The sequence below is a fragment of the Staurois parvus genome, unplaced genomic scaffold (assembly GCF_062004578.1).
Source record: "Staurois parvus isolate SC_StPar_1 unplaced genomic scaffold, SC_StPar_1.0 ptg004061l, whole genome shotgun sequence".
NCBI classification, from domain to species: Eukaryota; Metazoa; Chordata; class Amphibia; order Anura; family Ranidae; genus Staurois; species Staurois parvus.
The window spans coordinates 1-22,319 of NW_028321856.1; the positions used below are offsets into that span (position 1 = coordinate 1).

Genomic DNA, 22,319 nt, shown 5'->3' on the forward strand with positions numbered 1-22,319 from the left:
TTTACATTTTTTTTTTTACATACTGTCAACCTAGCAGTACAGTGTCACCATGGTAACACTGTACTACTTGTGGGGGGTGATGAAGATTTTAATTTTTTACACTGCTTTTAAAGGCTGTAAAAGCAATTTCTCCTTCTCTCTGGCTGCATTCTTGCAGCCATTGAGAAATACTGTGTGAGCTGTGATTGGTCACAGCTTGTCACATGGTACGAGGCTGTTGTGAATAGCCCTGTACCATGTGACCTCTGTGATCATTCACAGATTTCACACGTAGTAAGCAATGATGTCAGAAGTGACATCTTGCTTACTCTACCCTGCATGTGATCACCGATTGGCCAATCAGTGATCACATGATCGGGACCTCGCACAACGATCGGTGGTCCACTGTGTCCGGAGGATACAGCGGGCACAGGATCGCGGTGCTGCGCGCTCCCGGGGAGCGCGCACAGCTTGAAAATGCGGGTGATGTTTATGAACGGCAACCTGCCCCTGAACTGCCACCGTCTGGCCGTTTATAAACAGCGGCCGGACGGGAAGTGGTTCAAAGTATGGGGTCACCTAGCCCCCTCCCCCAGTCCCTGCACCCCAAAACAAGCCATTTTGGGGTCTCAGTGCTGCACCTCATGTCACCTCTCCACGAAAACTCAAACACTGTAAAACCTGGCATCACATAATTAAAGTGCAATAACCTGCGACAACCTATACAAACGCTGTTTTTGCATTTTTGCGCACATGTTTTAAAAAAATCTTTGCATAAACCCTCAAAACTCAATATATTTTCTGAAAGCAGAGACCCTGGAGAATAAAACAGTGGTAGTCGCCCAATATTACCGCAAAGGTCTAGGAAACGCAACATTTCAGTAAAAAAATACACTACAGTTAATTTTAGGGCCCACAAACGTAATAAATTACCCAATTTTTGGTAAGATATAAAAGATGAGGTTGCACCGAGTAAATAGATACCCGACATGTCAGACCTTAAGGCTACGTTCACACTAGCCTTGTGTGCAGGTGGCAGAGAGGCGTTTGGGAAGCGTTTTTACCGCTTCCCAAACGCCTCTGCCAATTCTGCACATTACAGCACATGGTGCTGTTCTAACGGGAGCGTTTGCGTTGCGGCAAAACAGACGCCTCTGGACGAGTCAGGAGGCTTTGAAGCCTCCTATTCTCGTCTATGGTGCCGCTCCGCAAACGCCCGGCCGGCGTTTGCGGTGCGGTTGCGGGGCATTTGCGGAGCGGTAACACCACTCAAACTGCATTATAGGCGTTTGTGGGGCGTTATTAACGCTCAGCAAACGCCTAGCAACCGCCGCTAAACCGCGCATGCGGCGTTTGCGGAGCGTTTGCCGGGCGTTAAAAAACGCTCCGCAAACGCCGGACCAACGCTTGCCAAACGCTATAGGGGCGTTTGGCAAGCGTTGGCAAAACAGCCTAGTGTGAACGAGCCCTAAAATTTGCGTGTGCCCGTGAAATGGCGACAAATGTCAGTACCCTTCAGAAGCGCCCTATAGGTCACTAGTTTAGCATTACGGAGGAAGTCTGGTGCTAGAAATTTTGCCCTCGCGATATGCGCAGCGATATGTAACATATGTATGGCAATCGACATCTTCATACATAGGCGCCCCCGATGCGTGTGTCAACGTTCGTACGTGCATATATGTGGGGGTGTGGCTCAAAACATTTTTAGGGGAAATTTTATATGCTTGGTTGTAACTTTCATTTTTTTACAATTTTTTTTTTTTCTACATTTAAAGTTGTTGTAAAGGCTGAAGGTTTTTTACCTTCATGCAGTCCATGCATGAAGGTGAAAAATCTGCGTGCTGCTCCCCCCACAGCCCCTCATTTATACTCACCTGAGCCCGATCTCAATCCAGTGATGTGCAGGGGAGCCTCGGTTGTCCCAAGTCTTTCTCTCCTTATTGGCTGAGACCCAGCAGTGGAAGCCATTCGCTCTCACTGCTGTCAGTCACAGCCAGTGAGCCAATGAGGAGAGAGCTGGGAGGGTGGGGGCAAACCGCCGCTCTATTTATTACAGGTACTTATATAGCGCCGTCAATTTATGCAGCTCTTTACATTCCTAAAAAATATGAAGAATATAGTTTAAAAAAATATATTTTTAAAATATATATTTTTTAAATATATTCTTCAGAATTTTTTGAACATATAAAGTCATTTTAACATAATTTTTAAATGCATTCCAAAAATGTAGATTTGTATTTTTAAAGACATACAATATATTTGAAATGTATTTTTAAAATTTTTTTTCATATATTTTGTAATAAAAACACATTTCAACATGCAAAATATATTATATATACACACACACACACACATATATATATATATATATATATATATATATATGTATGTGTATGTATGTATATATATATATATATATATATATATATATATATATATATATATATATTTATTTGAGTGTTTTGTATGTGAATGTACCGTATTTTTCGCTCCATAAGACGCACTTTTTTCCCCCCAAAAAAGGGGGGAAAATGTCAGCGGCCGGCCAATATGGAGCGGCCGGTCCGGTATTTCCACCGCCGCCTTGTCAGAATACCGGGCCGGCCGCTCAGCTCTACAGCGGGACCTTATGGAGATGAGTGCTGACCTTTGGGGAGGGGGGGGAGGTACCTGAATTTGACAGATACCCGCTCCCACTTCCGTGTAGTTGTTCTTTCATCTTACCCGTTCCTCTATCCAGCGGCGCGGTCTTCCCGGCTTCTGTAGTGTGGGCATGACAGCCTGGTGCCAAGTGCGCATGCGCAGGAAGCGGTGCTTTTTGTGAATGGTAAGGCGGTACCTGGGACACATGACAGATCCCAGAACCTGCTGGACCAATCACAAAGCGCAAGTGCTTCTCGCTCATGCGCACTGGGCACCCGGCTGTCATGCCGAGCGCCATTACAGAAGCCGGGAAGACAGCGTGCGGCTGGATCGAGGAACGGGTAAGATGAAAGAACAACTCCGCGGAAGTGGGAGTGGGTATCTGTCAAATTCAGGTACCCCTCCCCCCCCTCCCCAAAGGTCAGCAGTCATCCCCTGTACTATCCACAGTCTCCGGTCATCCCTGTGCTGTCCGCAGTCTCCGGTCATCTCCTGCACCGTGTCCGCAGTCTCCGGTCATCTCCTGCACCGTGTCCGCAGTCTCCGGTCATCTCCTGCACCGTGTCCGCAGTCTCCGGTCATCTCCTGCACCGTGTCCGCAGTCTCCGGTCATCTCCTGTACCGTGTCCGCAGTCTCCGGTCATCTCCTGTACCGTGTCCGCAGTCTCCGGTCATCTCCTGTACCGTGTCCGCAGTCTCTGGTCATCTCCTGTACCGTGTCCGCAGTCTCCGGTCATCTCCTGTACCGTGGCCGCAGTCTCCGGTCATCTCCTGTACCGTGTCCGCAGTCTCCGGTCATCCCCTGTACCGTGTCCGCAGTCTCCGGTCATCTCCTGTACCGTGTCCGCAGTCTCTGGTCATCTCCTGTACCGTGTCCGCAGTCTCCGGTCATCTCCTGTACCGTGGCCGCAGTCTCCGGTCATCTCCTGTACCGTGTCCGCAGTCTCTGGTCATCTCCTGTACCGTGTCCGCAGTCTCCGGTCATCCCCTGTACCGTGTCCGCAGTCTCTGGTCATCTCCTGTACCGTGTCCGCAGTCTCCGGTCATCCCCTGTACTGTGTCCGCAGTCTCTGGTCATCTCCTGTACCGTGTCCGCAGTCTCTGGTCATCTCCTGTACTATGTCTGAAGTCCATTAGTTCAGAATTTTTTTTTTCCTGTTTTCTGCCTCTAAAACCTAGGTGCGTCTTATGGAGCGAAACATACGGTAATTAATATATATATATATATTAAATACATTCACATACAAACACACAAATATAAATATATATATACATACACACACACATACATATATACAGTCCCTAACCCTCCAGGACTCTTAGGTGTCTTATTGATGCAAAGAATGGGAAGTCGGGAGCAAGCACACATCAGTGCCCCCACAGCAAGACAAGCGGCTTGCTATTAGGGGCACTGGTCAAGGGGAAGGAGTGCCGGTGGAAGAAGTAAGTAGTGTAAAAAATGCTTGGGATAAACATAGATCCATACTTGTTAATGGAAATAAAAAAAATACAAAATATGATTAAAAAAAAAAAAAAAAAACAGACTATGGACCACAAAAAGTCCCCTATGTGATTTTTTTTTTTTGTGACAGGTTCTCTTTAATGAGTCTAAAAGGGCCTGAATCTTTCCTGTGGTTCACTGAATGTAATGCAGTGCAGTTCGCGTTGCATTATCCTCCAAATTGACAGGGGGACCTGGAAGTGACGTTTTACACGTCTCTTCCGGGTCAGCAACAAGGAGGGGAGGAGAGTGGACATGCTATGTCGGTCCTGGGCCCGCAGATGGACAAGCGGAGCCGGGGATACATGAGTAAGGGCGCCCGTTACCAGGTTGTGTGAAAGCAATCCAGGGCTGGTCACGTGACCTGCGTCAGCCTGCTTTATCAGATATACACACTCCAGGTGGCTGTGTAAAACCCCCCGAACAGACCTGTCAGCCAAAAGGTTTCAAGTCATTCCTGATTGGCTGATCTTTGTAATTATTTTTCACATCACCGCCGTCCTGTATAATCAGTAAGACTACAGAAGAGATGGGCTTCCCTCACCGATCACGGAGTTGACATTTTTGGAGGTGTTCTTCCCGAAGGCGCAGATGCAGGCGGACTCTGCTGGTACCGTGAAACTGGCCAAACTCCACTGTGAATCCACATACTGGCCGATCATAGGACCCACCTTCCCCACGCGTGCCAAGCTGACGGAAAAAGAAAAAACATCTGATGAGTAAACATATTAAAGAACATTCTGGTTCTAGATCTGAGTTCTATGTGTGTAGTCAAGTGGTCCACAATGAGGCTCCGTTCACAGATGGCTATGGACCGGGTCTGGATGGCTATGGGCCGGGTCTGGTGCTGCAGGCAGTCAGGAGCACGTAAGTATACGGATGTCATGTGATCTGCTCTGTAACCACTTCAAGTCCCGACGCTTTCCCCCCCTTCCGGTCCCGACGCTTTCCCCCCCTTCCGGTCCGGACGCTTTCACCCCCTTCCGGTCCGGACGCTTTCCCCCCCTTCCGGTCCCGGCGCTTTCCCCCCCTTCCGGTCCCGGCGCTTTCCCCCCCTTCCGGTCCCGACGCTTTCACCCCCTTCCGGTCCGGACGCTTCCCCCCCCCTTCCGGTCCCGGCGCTTCCCCCCCCTTCCGGTCCCGGCGCTTCCCCCCCCTTCCGGTCCCGACGCTTTCACCCCCTTCCGGTCCGGACGCTTTCAGCCCCTTCCAGTCCGGACGCTTCCCCCCCCTTCCGGTCCCGACGCTTTCACCCCCTTCCGGTCCCGATGCTTCCCCCCCCTTCCGGTCCCGACGCTTTCACCCCCTTCCGGTCCGGACGCTTTCAGCCCCTTCCGGTCCGGACGCTTCCCCCCCCTTCCGGTCCCGACGCTTTCACCCCCTTCCGGTCCCGGCGCTTCCCCCCCCCTTCCGGTCCCGGCGCTTTCCCCCCCTTCCGGTCCCGGCGCTTTCCCCCCCTTCCGGTCCCGGCGCTTTCCCCCCCTTCCGGTCCCGACGCTTTCACCCCCTTCCGGTCCGGACGCTTCCCCCCCCTTCCGGTCCGGACGCTTCCCCCCCCTTCCGGTCCGGACGCTTCCCCCCCCTTCCGGTCCCGACGCTTCCCCCCCCTTCCGGTCCCGACGCTTTCCCCCCCTTCCGGTCCCGACGCTTTCCCCCCTTCCGGTCCGGACACTTTCACCCCCTTCCATTCCGGACACTTCCCCCCCTTCCGGTCTCGACGCTTTCACCCCCTTCCGGTCCGGACGCTTTCACCCCCTTCCGGTCCGGACGCTTTCACCCCCTTCCGGTCCGGACGCTTCCCCCCCCTTCCGGTCCGGACGCTTTCACCCCCTTCCGGTCCGGACGCTTTCACCCCCTTCCGGTCCGGACGCTTTCCCCCCCTTCCGGTCCCGGCGCTTTCCCCCCCTTCCGGTCCCGACGCTTTCACCCCCTTCCGGTCCGGACGCTTCCCCCCCCCTTCTGGTCCCGGCGCTTCCCCCCCCTTCCGGTCCCGGCGCTCCCCCCCCCTTCCGGTCCCGACGCTTTCACCCCCTTCCGGTCCGGACGCTTTCAGCCCCTTCCGGTCCGGACGCTTCCCCCCCCTTCCGGTCCGGACGCTTTCACCCCCTTCCGGTCCGGACGCTTTCAGCCCCTTCCGGTCCGGACGCTTCCCCCCCCCTTCCGGTCCCGACGCTTCCCCCCCCCTTCCGGTCCCGGCGCTTCCCCCCCCCTTCCGGTCCCGGCGCTTTCCCCCCCTTCCGGTCCCGGCGCTTTCCCCCCCTTCCGGTCCCGACGCTTTCCCCCCCTTCCGGTCCCGACGCTTTCCCCCCCTTCCGGTCCCGGCGCTTTCCCCCCCTTCCGGTCCGGACGCTTTCCCCCCCTTCCGGTCCGGACGCTTTCCCCCCCTTCCGGTCCGGACGCTTTCCCCCCCTTCCGGTCCGGAAGCTTTCCCCCCCTTCCGGTCCGGACGCTTCCCCCCCCCTTCCGGTCCCGACGCTTTCCCCCCCTTCCGGTCCCGACGCTTTCCCCCCTTCCGGTCCGGACACTTTCACCCCCTTCCATTCCGGACACTTCCCCCCCTTCCGGTCTCGACGCTTTCACCCCCTTCCGGTCCGGACGCTTTCACCCCCCCTTCCGGTCCGGACGCTTTCACCCCCTTCCGGTCCGGACGCTTCCCCCCCCTTCCGGTCCGGACGCTTTCACCCCCTTCCGGTCCGGACGCTTTCACCCCCTTCCGGTCCGGACGCTTTCCCCCCCTTCCGGTCCCGGCGCTTTCCCCCCCTTCCGGTCCCGACGCTTTCACCCCCTTCCGGTCCGGACGCTTCCCCCCCCCTTCTGGTCCCGGCGCTTCCCCCCCCTTCCGGTCCCGGCGCTCCCCCCCCCTTCCGGTCCCGACGCTTTCACCCCCTTCCGGTCCGGACGCTTTCAGCCCCTTCCGGTCCGGACGCTTCCCCCCCCTTCCGGTCCCGACGCTTTCACCCCCTTCCGGTCCCGACGCTCCCCCCCCCTTCCGGTCCCGACGCTTTCACCCCCTTCCGGTCCGGACGCTTTCAGCCCCTTCCGGTCCGGACGCTTCCCCCCCCTTCCGGTCCCGACGCTTCCCCCCCCCTTCCGGTCCCGGCGCTTCCCCCCCCCTTCCGGTCCCGGCGCTTTCCCCCCCTTCCGGTCCCGGCGCTTTCCCCCCCTTCCGGTCCCGACGCTTTCCCCCCCTTCCGGTCCCGACGCTTTCCCCCCCTTCCGGTCCCGGCGCTTTCCCCCCCTTCCGGTCCGGACGCTTTCCCCCCCTTCCGGTCCGGACGCTTTCCCCCCCTTCCGGTCCGGACGCTTTCCCCCCCCTTCCGGTCCGGAAGCTTTCCCCCCCTTCCGGTCTGGACGCTTTCCCCCCCTTCCGGTCCGGACGCTTTCACCCTCTTCCAGTCCGGACGCTTTCACCCCCCTTCCTGCCCAGGCCAATTTTCAGCGCTGTCGCACTTTGAATGACAATTGCACGGTCATGCAACACTGGACCCATATGACATTTTTATCCTTTTTTTTCACACAGATAGAGCTTTCTTTTGGTGGTATTTAATCACCACTGAGTTTTTTTTTATTTTTTGCTAAATAAAACAAAAAAACACCTGAAACTTTTGAAACAAAAAAAAAAAAAAAAAAAAACATGCTTTTCTTCGTTTCTGTTATAAAATTTTGCAAATAAATAACATTTCTTCATAAATTTAGGTCAAAATGTATTCTGCTACCTTTGGTGAAAATAATAATTGAATTAATATTTTTTTTTCAAATGTTTATTATTTTTTATTACATTTTTTCTTTTTTTTACTATTTTATTTTTCAGCACACTGTGACCAAAGTAATACAACGTTACCATAGTAACACTGAACTAATCTGGGCAAGTGATCAGGATATTTTTTTGATTGCGAATACGGATGTATTTCATTGATATCTGCAATCGTTGTTACTGAATGAAACGGTAATCTCTCTAACAAGAGTACAGACAGAGGGCAGAGAAGCTTCGGATATTTGCATACAGCCGCGGTCACATGGTACGTACGCAGATCGCCGGTTCAGCTTGGTGTCCTTCAGAGCGAAGATATGAACGGTTCCTTTATCACTGGAACTGCATAGGAAGGAGCTGTCGTGGCTGAAATTGATACTGAAAAGGAAAAAATAAAATGGAGATCCCTTGAAGAGCAATTCATGAGACATTTGTCAGAGCAGACCAACCAATTTCTGTACAATCAATAACCAATCCGATACTTTTAGTGAATTATGGGTAATCTTGTCCAGAGACGGGCTTTAACCTCTCCTATGCACAGCCCCCAGCATCCCTTTAACAGGGTCTTCACACCCCGGGGGTAGGGGTGGGGGCTTAGGAAGGAGCGGTCAATCACAGGAGCACTGTGATTGGCTGCCACAGTGATCACATGATCACTGCCAGCTCACAGTCATTGACAGAGCCCGAGAGCTGTCTTTGAGGCCTCAGTCACTGTACTAGAAGTGCACTATGGATGAGTATGTGGGAAGTGTGTGGCCATTGAAACTGCACTGTCTTTGCTGCCACACATATGCATTACAAGGGCTGCATTCCTTCCAGTGACACCAATGATGGGGCACTATTCCTCCCACTGACACCAATGATGGGGCACTATTCCTCCCACTGACACCAATGATGGGACACCATTCCTCCCACTGACACCAATGATGGGGCACCATTCCTCCCACTGACACCAATGATGGGGCACCATTCCTCCCACTGACACCAATGATGGGGCACCATTCCTCCCACTGACACCAATGATGGGGCACCATTCCTCCCACTGACACCAATGATGGGGCACCATTCCTCCCACTGACACCAATGATGGGGCACCATTCCTCCCACTGACACCAATGATGGGGCACCATTCCTCCCACTGACACCAATGATGGGGCACCATTCCTCCCACTGACACCAATGATGGGGCACCATTCCTCCCACTGACACCAATGATGGGGCACCATTCCTCCCACTGACACCAATGATGGGGCACCATTCCTCCCACTGACACCAATGATGGGGCACTATTCCTCCCACTGACACCAATGATGGGGCACTATTCCTCCCACTGATACCAATGATGGGGCACTATTCCTCCCACTGAGACCAATGATGGGGCACTATTCCTCCCACTGACACCAATGATGAAACACTATTCCTCCCACTGACACCAATGACGGGACACTATTCCTCCCACTGACACCAATGACGGGGCACTATTCCTCCCACTGACACCAATGACGGGGCACTATTCCTCCCACTGACACCAATGACGGGGCACTATTCCTCCCACTGACACCAATGACGGGGCACTATTCCTCCCACTGACACCAATGACGGGGCACTATTCCTCCCACCGACACCAATGACGGGGCACTATTCCTCCCACTGACACCAATGACGGGGCACCATTCCTCCCACTGACACCAATGATGGGGCACCATTCCTCCCACTGACACCAATGATGGGGCACTATTCCTTCCACTGACACCATCAATGGCACTATTCTTCCCATTGACACCAATGATGGGGCACTATTCCTCCCACTGACACCAATGACGGGGCACTATTCTTCCCATTGATACCTACAATGGGGCCCTCGTCCACCCATTAAAGCCAATGATGGTTTTATCATTTTCTACTACCACTGGCCCCCTCTAAAGCCTGAAGGACAGTAAAGGGGCCCTTTGCTTAGGAGGTGAGGAGACCCCGGGTCTACATTCACAACACTTACCAGTATAATGTTGCCGGGTCTGTGCCGCGTCTTAATTCCACCAGCTGATCCCGCGTCTGAGTGTCAAACAGCCGGATTAAAGTGCCTTTCCGTGAGGCGGACGCCACAAGAGTGCCCTGCTGGTTGACGGCCAGGCAGCCCAGTTCGCTCTGATGGGCATTGATCGTGAACGGGGCCGACGAACTGCTGGGCTTGGCATTGCACAGATCCTGTATGAAAAGAGACAATCACCGACCTTTGTCAGCTTTTCGTTTTCAAGAAATACCTCTTTTGAAGCCCAGTAATATCATCACTGGGTCGATCTGCTGGTCTTTGCTTTGTAGGAAGTTCGAGTTTGGTGGGAGAGGCTGGCAGGTCCCGCAACAGCACCGTGCCATGGACCTGCTTTTAAAACATTATATAAAAGAACACATTCCCAGCATCCCATTACACGTGCATGCTCCTCCCTGCTGGCTGATGGATGCTGCAGATTTTAACTGTGCAATCTGTTGATCATTTGCTGGATTACACTCTAAGCGAATGATCAGCAGATTGCACAGCTAATGTCTGCAGCACCCAGTGGCAAGCAGGGGAAGAGCATGCACGTTTTAGGGAAGTCAGGAATGTGTTTGGAAATAGCAGGACAGCGACTGACAATTGTCTAATAGGTACTAAGCAATGCTGGGGGGGGGGGGGGTGCACTGTACAATCCCAGGTGCTGAGGACAGGAATTTATAACTTACCACTAGCTGCAAGCTGCCACACTTGTGACCCGGAAAGAGCAGCAACTGCTTCTCCATGCTGGGGCACAGGTCACACAGACCTGCGGGGTACACAAACACACCAATCGGTACAGCAGAGCAGGCTCCTCACAGAACAAGTGATACGTACAGTCGGGGTTTGAAGCTTTTACCTTTGGGGTTGTCTCTGGTATCAAACTCAAACAGCTTGGATGGGTTGTCTGGGAACGAATAGACGTAAATTCGATTCTTCACTACAATCACAATTCTGCAAAAAAAAGATAACACATTCAGAGATTTCCCCGCAGTACTTGTTTTCAGCCACTAGATGCCCTCAGACTGGTAGCCAGAATCATTCAGCCCATTTCTTCTGAGCCCGGGTCATCCTGGACCCACTGCCAGGCTGTGACGGGAGAAGAAGCACAATGTCGGGCTCATCTCTCCGTCAGTCTGCTCTCTCCTCTTTATAAACATGGCAGGGATGACAATCCAACCTCCATTCTGACAACTGGTACAGGGATGTTGTTACCGCAGATGGATTTGTCCTTTAGACACGGTGGGGGGAATTTATCGAGAGACAGAATCCAGACCTGTTCTGCATGGCAACCAATCAGCTTCTTCCGTTAAGCTTTGAAAAGCAAAGAAAGAAGCCGATTGGTTTTCTTGCACAGCTGCCCCAGTACTGATAAATTCCCTCTGTGTATACAGCTGATCTCAGTGGCTCTGTACCTTGTGATCACTGCAATGATCAGTGCTATTGTTTACATTGGAGAGCCCACCCCTTATAACCACTTCCAGTCCGGACGCTTTCACCCCCTTCCAGTCCGGACGCTTTCACCCCCTTCCAGTCCGGACACATTCACCCCCCTTCCTGTCCGGACGCATTCACCCCCTTCCTGTCCGGACGCATTCACCCCCTTCCAGTCCGGACGCTTTCACCCCCTTCCAGTCCGGACGCTTTCACCCCTTTCCAGTCCGGACACATTCACCCCCTTCCAGTCGGACACTTTTACCCCCTTCCAGTCCGGACACTTTTACCCCCTTCCAGTCCGGACACTTTTACCCCCTTCCAGTCCGGACACTTTTACCCCTTCCAGTCCGGACACTTTTCACCCCCTTCCAGTCCGGACACTTTTACCCCCTTCCAGTCCGGACACTTTTACCCCCTTCCAGTCCGGACACTTTCACCCCTTCCAGTCCGGACACTTTCACCCCCTTCCAGTCCGGACACTTTTACCCCCTTCCAGTCCGGACACTTTCCCCCCCTTCCAGTCCGGACACTTTCCCCCCCTTCCAGTCCGGACACTTTCCCCCCCCTTCCAGTCCGGACACTTTCCCCCCCTTCCAGTCCGGACACTTTCCCCCCCTTCCAGTCCGGACACTTTCCCCCCCTTCCAGTCCGGACACTTTCCCCCCCTTCCAGTCCGGACACTTTCCCCCCTTCCAGCCCAGGCCAATTTTCAGCTTTCAGCGCTATCACACGTTGAATGACAATTGCGCGGTCATGCAACACTGTACCCATATGAATTTTTTAGCATTTTTTTGAGAGAGATAAAACTTTATTTTGGTGGTATTTATTCACCACTGGGATTTTTATTTTTTTTGCTATGTAAATTAAAAAGTCCAAAAATTTTGAAAAAAAGTGTTTTTCTTATTAAATTTTGCAAATAAATAATATTTCATCATAAATCTTGGCCAAAATTTATTCCGTTATATTTTTTATTTATTTATTTTTACATACTGTCACCCTAGCAGTACAGTCACCATGGTGGGGGGGTGATGAAGATTTTTTTTTTTTTTTACACTGATTGCTTTTACACCCATAAAGGATGTAAAAGCAATAATTTCTCCTCTCTGGCTGTATTCTTGCAGCCATTGAGAACTACTGAGTGAGCTGTGATTGGTCACTGCTTGTCACATGGTACAAGGCTGTTGTGAATAGTCCTGTACCATGTGACCTCTGTGATCATTCACAAATTTCACACGTAGTAAGCAATGATGTCACAAGTTACATCTTGCTTACTACTTTGCATGTGATCACTGATTGGCCAATCAGCGATCACATGATCGGGACCTCTCCGATGATCGATGTTCCACTGTGTCCAGAGGACACAGTGGGCACCGGATCGCGGTGCTGCGCGCTCCCAGGGAGTGCGCACAAGCAGGGTGCGGGGAGGCCATTTATAAACGGCCACCCGCCCCTGCACTGCCACCGTCCGGCCGTTTATATACAACGGCCGGACAGGAGGTGGTTAAAGGAGGAACTAATAATAGAAAGAATGATTCATTAGTTTCATATCACAGGCAGCAGCAGCAGTAGATTCCTGGTGAGGGGTTCTGATTGTGGGAACCCCCCCCCATGTACATCTCATTTCCATTCTGACTCGGTATCTGAGCTGTATGTTAACCCCACACCTCCCTCATCCGGCACATCAACCCCTTCATCTCCATCCTCCCACTTCATGTGACCTGTACATTAACCCCCCTCTGCGTACAGTAATGAGTTCTATCTCGTGCACCATTACCCTCTCAATACCAACATGTTTCTTCACTTTCGAAAAACTAATGAGACCACCTTGGGGGTGCCTATTTTCCCAAAAAAGGGTCATTTTGGCGTGTTCATACTGTCCTGGCATTTTTCCTTTATATGTATAACCCCTTTATGCTCAGCCCTGGCATCCCTTTAACTGGGCTATTACACCCAGGAAAGGGGGGGGGGGGGGCTGCCTGATCATGCGAGCATTATGATTGGCTGTCACAGTGGTCACATGAATGGGAGTCCGTCCTCTGGAATCCTGATCATTACTAGAGACCACAGTGGCTAAATGGCTAGCACTTCCGCCTGGCAGTACAAGGGTCATTGGTTCGAATCCCAGCCATGGCACCTCCTGCCTGGAGTTTGCATATTCTCCCTGTGCCTGCGTGGGTTTCATCCGGGTACTCCGGTTTCCTCCCGCCCTCCAAAGACATGCTGGTAGGTTAATTGGATCCTGTCTAAATTGACCCTAGTATATGTATGAATGAATGTAAATTAGGGACCTTAGATTGTGCACCCTTTGAGGGTCAGGGACTGATGTGAATGTGCAATATATATGTAAAGCGCTGCGTAAAACTGATGGCGCCAAATAAGTACCTGAAATAAAAAAAAAAATAATAAAGACCAGGAGCTGTCTTTGAAAGCTCAGTCACTGAAGCCTCTGCCCATGGATGTGTAGAGTCTGGGCCTTAAAGTGGTTCTAAAGGCTGAAAGTATTTTTACCTTCATGGATTCTGTGTGCAGCTCCCCCCCCCCCCCCAATAGTTACCTGAGCTCCATCTTGATCCAGCGATATGCATGAGAGCAGACTCTCTGCTACCTCCCTCCCCATTGGCTCAGAGACAGCAGTGGGAGCCATTGGCTCTCGCTGCTGTCAATCACAGCCAGTGAGGACGGAGATGAGCCGCGCACTGTGTCCACAGCTCAGTAGTGAGCATGCGCGAGTGCTCCCATAGCAAGCGGCTTGCTATGGGGCACTCAGCAGGGGGAAGAGCAAAGAGCGCCAGAGCAGCACCCAAGAAGAGAAGGGTCGGGGCCAGGGGCGGACTGACAACTCATGGGGCCCCCGAGCAATAGGGGATCATGGGGCCCCTGTGTCCTTTCCCAAGCTCAAAAAAGCCTATGAAAAAGGTACCAGGGGCATCTCATGGGGGCTCCCTACTGACCCCGAGCCCTCGGGCAGTGCCCGAGTTTCCAAATGGTCAGTCCGCCCCTGGTCGGGGCTGCTCTGTGCAAAACCATTACAGGGGAGGTAAGTATAACATTTTCTTTTAATAACAGAAACATTTTTACTTTTAGTATCACAATAATCAACCGTCGTTGCTGCTGCACATATGTGTTATGTGGGAGGCAAGAGATTAATAAAGGAGGTAAGGGAAACCGATTTTCTGTTATCCACCTCACACAATTAATATGTAATTCATTTGGGTACGGTGTTGCATGACCAGGTATGACAATTACCCGGTCATGCAACACTGTACCCAAAGTATCACGGCACTGACAACTGAAGAATGCTCTGAACATGAAGGGGGAATTAGAGAATGGCACTGAAGGGGTTATTTGAAGGTCTGAAGAAGGAATGGTGGGACTCACTTGTCAGATCTCAGTCGGACGCTCAGCACCGGTTTGGTGAATGTAAATTCCAGGACCAGCTTATCTTTTCCATCCCGTGAATCGTCCCAGATCAGCACTACAATACAGAGACAGATAAATCCCAGATTCATCATCAACATCGTATATCGTGAAAGATGTTACAATGAGAAAAAAAAAAAAAAAAAACAACACACAGTGACAGATGAAACAATGTACCAGATATATCGGAGAATTTGGGATTGCTGCCGCCCCCCACCAGTGCCAGCAAGTTACATCTGTGCAACATTTCCACCTGGCCGACACTCCCCACCTGCTCCTGGTCTGAGAGAGAAGACATTGGTCAGTGACAGGAGGTTCTGTGAAAGAAGACCATAGTGAGTGATGGGATGGGAGGTTCTGGGAGAGAAGACAATGGTCAGTGACGGGATGGGAGGTTCTGGGAGAGAAGACAATGGTCAGTGATGGGATGGGAGGTTCTGGGAGAGAAGACAATGGTCAGTGATGGGATGGGAGGTTCTGAAAGAGAAGACAATGGTCAGTGATGGGATGGGAGGTTCTGGGAGAGAAGACAATGGTCAGTGACGGGATGGGAGGTTCTGGGAGAGAAGACAATGGTCAGTGACGGGATGGGAGGTTCTGGGAGAGAAGACAATGGTCAGTGATGGGATGGGAGGTTCTGGGAGAGAAGACAAGGACGGGATGGGAGGTTCTAGGAGAGAAGACAATGGTCAGTGACGGGATGGGAGGTTCTGGGAGAGAAGACAAGGACGGGATGGGAGGTTCTAGGAGAGAAGACAATGGTGAGTGATAGGAGGTTCTGTGAAAGAAGACCATAGTGAGTGATGGGAGGTTCTGGGAGAGAAGACAATGGTCAGTGATGGGATGGGAGGTTCTGGGAGAGAAGACAATGGTCAGTGACGGGATGGGAGGTTCTAGGAGAGAAGACAATGGTCAGTGACAGGATGGGAGGTTCTGGGAGAGAAGACAATGGTGAGTGACGGGATGGGAGGTTCTAGGAGAGAAGACAATGGTGAGTGACGGGATGGGAGGTTCTGGGAGAGAAGACGATGGTCAGTGACGGGATGGGAGGTTCTGGGAGAGAAGACAATGGTCAGTGACTGGATGGGAGGTTCTGGGAGAGAAGACAATGGTCAGTGACTGGATGGGAGGTTCTGGGAGAGAAGACAATGGTGAGTGACGGGATGGGAGGTTCTGAAAGAGAAAACAATGGTCAGTGACGGGATGGGAGGTTCTGGGAGAGAAGACAATGGTCAGTGACGGGATGGGAGGTTCTGGGAGAGAAGACAATGGTCAGTGATGGGATGGGAGGCTCTGAGGGTGAAGTCAATGGTCATTGACGGGATAGGAGGATCTGGTAGAGAACACAATGGTCAGTGATGGGAAGACGATCCTGGGTCAGCTTCTGGAACTGTATTCCTCACCGAGGTGTCCTTTCTCCATCAGAGGCTCGATGTTGAAGATTCTCACGCCAGTCTCCATCGCACAGCAGAAGCAACCTGGAACACACACAGCGATCTGCATCACAGACATGAATATCTGTGTGATTTTCCCTCCGCTGATATCTGTGCTGACTGTCTATGAGTGGTGGAATGATTCCATGAATTGTAATAAAATACTTTATTGAATGTTTGCCAAATCCAGGACTTATGGTTCAGTCCGGAAACATACACTACATGCTGTGTATATATATATATATACATACATACATACACACACACACACATATACACACACACACACACATATATATATATACACACATTCTGACCACTGATAGGTAAGGTGAATAACACTGATTTCCATCTGATAGTGGTTGGTATATATTAGGCAGCAAGTGAACATGTTGTCCCTGAAGTTGATGTGCTGAAAGCAGAAAACAAATAGACAACTGTAAGGATTTGAGGGACTTTGACAAGGGCCAAATTGTAATGCCTAGACGACTGGGTCAGAGTATCGCCAAACCTGCAGCTCTTATGGGATGTTCCCGGTCTGCAGTTGTCAGGACCGACCAAATGTGGTCCAAAGAAGGAGAACTGGCCAACCAGTGACAGGATCATGGGCAGCCAAGGCTCACCGATGTCTGGTCTGGCCTGTGTAGTCCAATCCAATGGAAGAGCCACTGGAACTCAAATCGGTGAAAAAGTGAATGCTGGTTCTGATAGAAAGGTGTCAGAACACATGGAGCATCACAGTTTGTTGTGTATGGGGCTGTGTAGCCGCAGACCAATCAGAGGGCCCATGCTGAGCCGTGTCCAAAGCCATAAGTGCCTTCAATGGGTACGTGAGCCTCAGAACTGGACCACAGAGAAATGGAAGAATGTGGCCTGGTCAGATGAATTCAGGAATGGTTTGAGGAACATGACGAGTTTGAAGTGTTGACTTGACCTCCACCTTTTCCAGATCTCAATCCAAATGATCATCTGCGGAATGTGCTGGAAAAAACAAGTCTGATCCAGGAAGGCGCCACCTCCCAACTTACAGGACTTAAAGGATCTGCTGCTGACGGCTTGGTGCCGATACCACAGCGTACCTTCAGAGGTGTAGTGAGGTCCATGCCGCGATGGGTCGGGGCTGCTTTGGTAGCAAAAGGGGGAGCTACTCTGTATTAGGTGGGTGGTCATAGAGATACGGCTGATCGGTGTATATACACATACTGCATATAGGTTTGCAGGAGCCTCCAAGAACTTGTGAATGCATCCAGACCAAACCTACTGAGGAGAACACATACAGGCCAAGATGGATTTTGCCAGATAATCCAATCACGGCCCTACACTGACTACCAATGTTATGGACCGACCACCAATGTAGGGGGGGGGGGGGGGGCGCTATGATGATCAGCAACATAACTTGGGGAGCATTACACCAACTGTTAATAAAATGGACAATTCACTGACCAACAGTGTAATCGGGGGGGGGGGCCTACACTGACCCCAATGTAATGAGGGGCCCTACACTGACCACCAATGTGATGAGGGGCCCTACACTGACCACAATGTAATGAGGGGCCCATCACTGTCCACCAATGTAAATAGGGGACCCTACACTGACCGCCCAATGTAACGAGGGGGCCTCCACTGACCCCCAATGTAACGAAAAGGCCTACACTGACCGCCCAATGTAACGAGGGGCCCTACACTGACCCCCAATGTAACGAGGGGGCTTCCACTGACCGCAATGTAACGAAAGGGCCTACACTGACCACAATGTACAAGGGGCCCTACAATGACCCCCAATGTAAGGAGGGGCCCCTACACTGTCCCCAATGTAAGGAGGGGCCCTACACTGACCACCAATGTGATGAGGGGCCCTACACTGACCACAATGTAATGAGGGGCCCATCACTGTCCACCAATGTAAATAGGGGACCCTACACTGACCGCCCAATGTAACGAGGGGGCTTCCACTGACCGCAATGTAACGAAAAGGCCTACACTGACCGCAATGTAACGAGGGGCCCTACAATGACCCCCAATGTAACGAGGGGGCTTCCACTGACCGCAATGTAACGAAAGGGCCTACACTGACCACAATGTACAAGGGGCCCTACACTGACCCCCAATGTAAGGAGGGGCCCCTACACTGTCCCCAATGTAAGGAGGGGCCCCTACACTAACCCCAATGTCATGAGGGGCCCTACACTGACCCCCATTGTAATGAGAGGCCCTACACTGACCCCAATGTAATGAGGGGCCCTACACTGATCCCAATGTCATGAGGAGCCCTACACTGACCCCCCCCCAATGTAATGAGGGACACTACACTGCCCCCCCTCCTCCTTTCCTATCCTAAGCCCGGCTTTGCTATGTGGTAATGCTGGGACATGTAGTTCCTCTGCCCCTCCCCCACTCACTCTGGTCCTGGTTGAAGCGGAGACCATTCACTCCTCGTTGCTGAGCCATGATTGGATCTCTCCGGCTGTAAAAAGAAGAAACAAATGACATCACGCTAACATCAGAGCCCCCCGATCCGCACACAGCCCCCCATCCCCGCACCCGGATCTCCACTCACAGCCGCCTCTGTTGTTTTCGTTCCACTTCCTTGTTTACATGCTCGGTCACGGGACCGGAAATACATGGACCGGAAGCTACTTCGGCACTTTACGCTCCACCGCTGCCATCTTTGTTAAGGGCGATTGCCATCTCTTCGCCCAGAGAGCACCAAGGGGCTGGTATTGCTGACCACCCCCCCCAGAAATGCTGGTCACCTGGCTGTTATGCTGACCACCCCCCCAGAAATGCTGGTCACCTGGCTGTTATGCTGACCATCCCCCCCAGAAATGCTGGTCACCTGGCTGTTATGTACACCTGGCTGTTATGCTGACCATCCCCCCAGAAATGCTGGTCACCTGGCTGTTATGTACACAATGGCGGCAGAACATTAGAAGCTGATCATCTCTAAAGTCCTGAAAGTAGACCTTATGGATTTCATTTTGGCTCGGAGAGGGTTACAATCCCTGTCATGGATATTTTCCCATCTGTGTCCCCATTGGGGAGATTTCCATTTACTTCCTGTCTCAGGAACCAAAACAGGAAGTGAGAGGAAATCTATCCAAAGTGAAGGAATCCCTGATTGGGGACTCTTTACTAAGGGGTTGGACTGAGGGGTTAGGCTGGAGGCGGTGGTCTGTAATGAGGGGTTAGGCTGGAGGCGGTGGTCTGTAATGAGGGGTTAGGCTGGAGGCGGTGGTCTGTAATGAGGGGTTAGGCTGGAGGCGGTGGTCTGTACTGGGGGGTTAGGCTGGAGGCGGTGGTCTGTACTGGGGGGTTAGGCTGGAGGGGGTGGTCTGTAATGAGGGGTTAGGCTGGAGGCGGTGGTCTGTAATGAGGGGATAGGCTGGAGGCGGTGGTCTGTAATGAGGGGTCAGGCTGGAGGGGGTGGTCTGTACTGGGGGGTCAGGCTGGAGGCGGTGGTCTGTACTGAGGGGTCAGGCTGGAGGCGGTGGTCTGTACTGAGGGGTCAGGCTGGAGGCGGTGGTCTGTACTGAGGGGTCAGGCTGGAGGCGGTGGTCTGTACTGAGGGGTCAGGCTGGAGGCGGTGGTCTGTACTGAGGGGTCAGGCTGGAGGCGGTGGTCTGTACTGAGGGGTCAGGCTGGAGGCGGTGGTCTGTAATGAGGGGTCAGGCTGGAGGCGGTGGTCTGTAATGAGGGGTCAGGCTGGAGGCGGTGGTCTGTAATGAGGGGTCAGGCTGGAGGCGGTGGTCTGTAATGAGGGGTCAGGCTGGAGGCGGTGGTCTGTAATGAGGGGTCAGGCTGGAGGCGGTGGTCTGTAATGAGGGGTCAGGCTGGAGGCGGTGGTCTGTAATGAGGGGTTAGGCTGGAGGCGGTGGTCTGTAATGAGGGGTTAGGCTGGAGGCGGTGGTCTGTAATGAGGGGTTAGGCTGGTGGCGGTGGTCTGTACTGATGGATTAGGCTGGAGGCGTTGGTCTGTACTGATGGATTAGGCTGGAGGCGGTGGTCTGTACTGAGGGGTCAGACTGGAGGCGGTGGTCTGTACTGAGGGGTTAGGCTGGAGGGGGTGGTCTGTAATGAGGGGTTAGGCTGGAGGCGGAGGTCTGTAATGAGGGGTCAGGCTGGAGGCGGGTGGTCTGTAATGAGGGGTTAGGCTGGAGGCGGTGGTCTGTACTGAGGGGTTAGGCTGGAGGCGGTGGTCTGTAATGAGGGGTCAGGCTGGAGGCGGTGGTCTGTACTGAGGGGTCAGACTGGAGGCGGTGGTCTGTACTGAGGGGTTAGGCTGGAGGGGGTGGTCTGTAATGAGGGGTTAGGCTGGAGGCGGTGGTCTGTAATGAGGGGTTAGGCTGGAGGCGGTGGTCTGTACTGAGGGGTTAGACTGGAGGGGGTGGTCTGTAAAGAAGGGTTAGGCTGGAGGCGGTGGTCTGTAATGAGGGGTTAGGCTGGAGGCGGTGGTCTGTAATGAGGGGTTAGACTGGAGGGGGTGGTCTGTAAAGAAGGGTTAGGCTGGGGGGTCTGTACCAAAAGGGTTAACTTGAATCGGAATCGCCATTAAAAAACAATAAAAAACTGCAGAAGACTTTTTACAGATTGTTTATTTACAGAAATTAACCACAAAAAAAATTTGATATGAAACGTGAACATAAAAAAGTTGCGTGCTCCGCGGGTCAATCCTCGTATTCTCCGGTGTAGTGACAGATGACATCATAGCTGAGGGTAGCCGCTCCATCATGGTCCCCCTGTAACTGTACCAGAGCTCTGCTCTTCTGCCGCTCCCTGTGCAGGATTCTCCCCACCTGGAAGAGAGCAGGGTGTCACTGCCGGTCCACAGAGCTCACACTTGTTTACTTATTAACCCCTCCCCCTCCAGAGGGTTTACCCCCGCCTTCCTGAACAGGCCATTTTTTTTGCGATACGGCGATGCGTTACTTTAACGGACAATTGCGCAGTCGTGCAACGCTGCACCCAAATGAAATTATGTCCTTTTTTTCCCCCACAAATGAAGCATTTTTTTCAGTGGTATTTGATCGCTTGTGCGCAATTTTTTGCGCTATAAACAAAAAAAAAAGAACTGACAATTTTGAGAAAAAAAAAATATATTGTTGACTTTTTGCTATAAAACATATTTAGTAAAAAAATGTAAAAAAATATATAATTTCATCGCTACACCCAAATTAAATTTACATCCTTTTTTTTTTTTCCCCACCAATGGAGCTTTCTTGCGGTGGTATTTGATCGCCTGTACAGTTTTTTTTTATTTTTTGAGCTATAAAAAAAAAAAAAGACTGACGATTTTGAGAAAAAAAAACTATATTTTTGACTTTTTGCTATTAACCATATCCAGTAAAAAAATTTAAAAAATCAAATTCCGTCATAAATTTAGGCCAAAATGTATTCTGCTCCGTATCTTTGCTAAAAAAAAAACAAAAAAAAAAAAAAAAAAAAAACACAGATACGTGTAAATTAATTGGTTTGTATGAAAGTTATGACATTTACAAATGTCGGTATAGATACTGGGATTTTTTTTTGTTTTTTATACTAGTAATGGCGGCGATCAGCGACTTATAGCGGAACTGCAGCGGGCATTCTGACACTAGGGGGAACTGACTTGGTGTCACTGACATCCCCAGTGACACCAATACAGTGATCAGTGCTCATAAAAAGAACTGACACTGTACTAATGACACTGGGCAGGAAGGGGTTAACATCTGGGGCCATCAAAGGGTTAACTGTGTGCTTTACCATGCAAGCATGCTGCTATGCAGAGTCATACAAAGCAGCATGTCCTTCTGATAGGGGAGAGGTCTGTATGTAAACAATACAGATCTCTCCCCTGTCAGTGATATTCGCCGGGTGCAGGCGGGGAATCACCGGCCGGGACCTGATGATCGACAGCTGAAGCCACCAATGGAGATGCGGGTAGGGTGCGCACGCGCGCTCCCTACCTGGAAATGCAAAATCACCAGAAATTCATTTACAAAGAAAATGCTTTAAAAAAAGTTTTTCTTTATTTCTTTTTAATTTCTAGATCACATGACTTTTTTTGGGGGGGGGGGCAGCTAAGAAGCACCCGGATCCCATGTGGAGCAATCGCTCTGCTTTGCCAACGAATGTCCATTTACAAAGGATCCC

General features: G+C 51.6%; 1 protein-coding gene across 2 annotated transcripts; it reads right to left on the reverse strand.

Annotated features, from left to right (window-relative positions):
* Nucleotides 1–4,577: 4,577 nt before the first annotated feature.
* On the reverse strand, nucleotides 4,578–18,804 carry WDR45 (WD repeat domain 45). 2 transcript variants are annotated; one of them, XM_089668284.1, is made up of 10 exons: nucleotides 18,748–18,804; nucleotides 18,590–18,654; nucleotides 16,161–16,235; nucleotides 14,935–15,039; nucleotides 14,719–14,815; nucleotides 10,763–10,857; nucleotides 10,593–10,672; nucleotides 9,871–10,079; nucleotides 8,151–8,252; nucleotides 4,578–4,813 (listed from the first exon to the last, which is right to left on the reverse strand). In XM_089668284.1, exons 2-10 carry the CDS (start codon nucleotides 18,636–18,638, stop codon nucleotides 4,642–4,644), a joined length of 984 nt encoding a protein of 327 aa, XP_089524410.1. In that variant the 5' UTR covers nucleotides 18,639–18,654; nucleotides 18,748–18,804; the 3' UTR covers nucleotides 4,578–4,641. The 2 variants fall into 2 exon arrangements, with proteins under 2 accessions (XP_089524410.1, XP_089524411.1); XM_089668285.1 differs by lacking the exons at nucleotides 14,935–15,039; nucleotides 16,161–16,235 and having other exon boundaries at nucleotides 18,748–18,802.
* Between the last annotated feature and the right edge of the window lie 3,515 nt (nucleotides 18,805–22,319).

Excerpts from the sequence above, each read along its gene's own strand:
- WDR45 (XM_089668284.1), bottom strand. The coding sequence starts at position 18,638 with ATGGCTCAGCAACGAGGAGTGAATGGTCTCCGCTTCAACCAGGACCAG. Across the intron at positions 14,816-14,934 it reads CAAATTCTCCGATATATCTG|TGCTGATCTGGGACGATTCA; the intron begins GTACATTGTTTC and ends TCTGTATTGTAG. Across the intron at positions 4,814-8,150 it reads AAGCTGAACCGGCGATCTGC|CTTGGCACGCGTGGGGAAGG; the intron begins GTACGTACCATG and ends TTTTTCCGTCAG.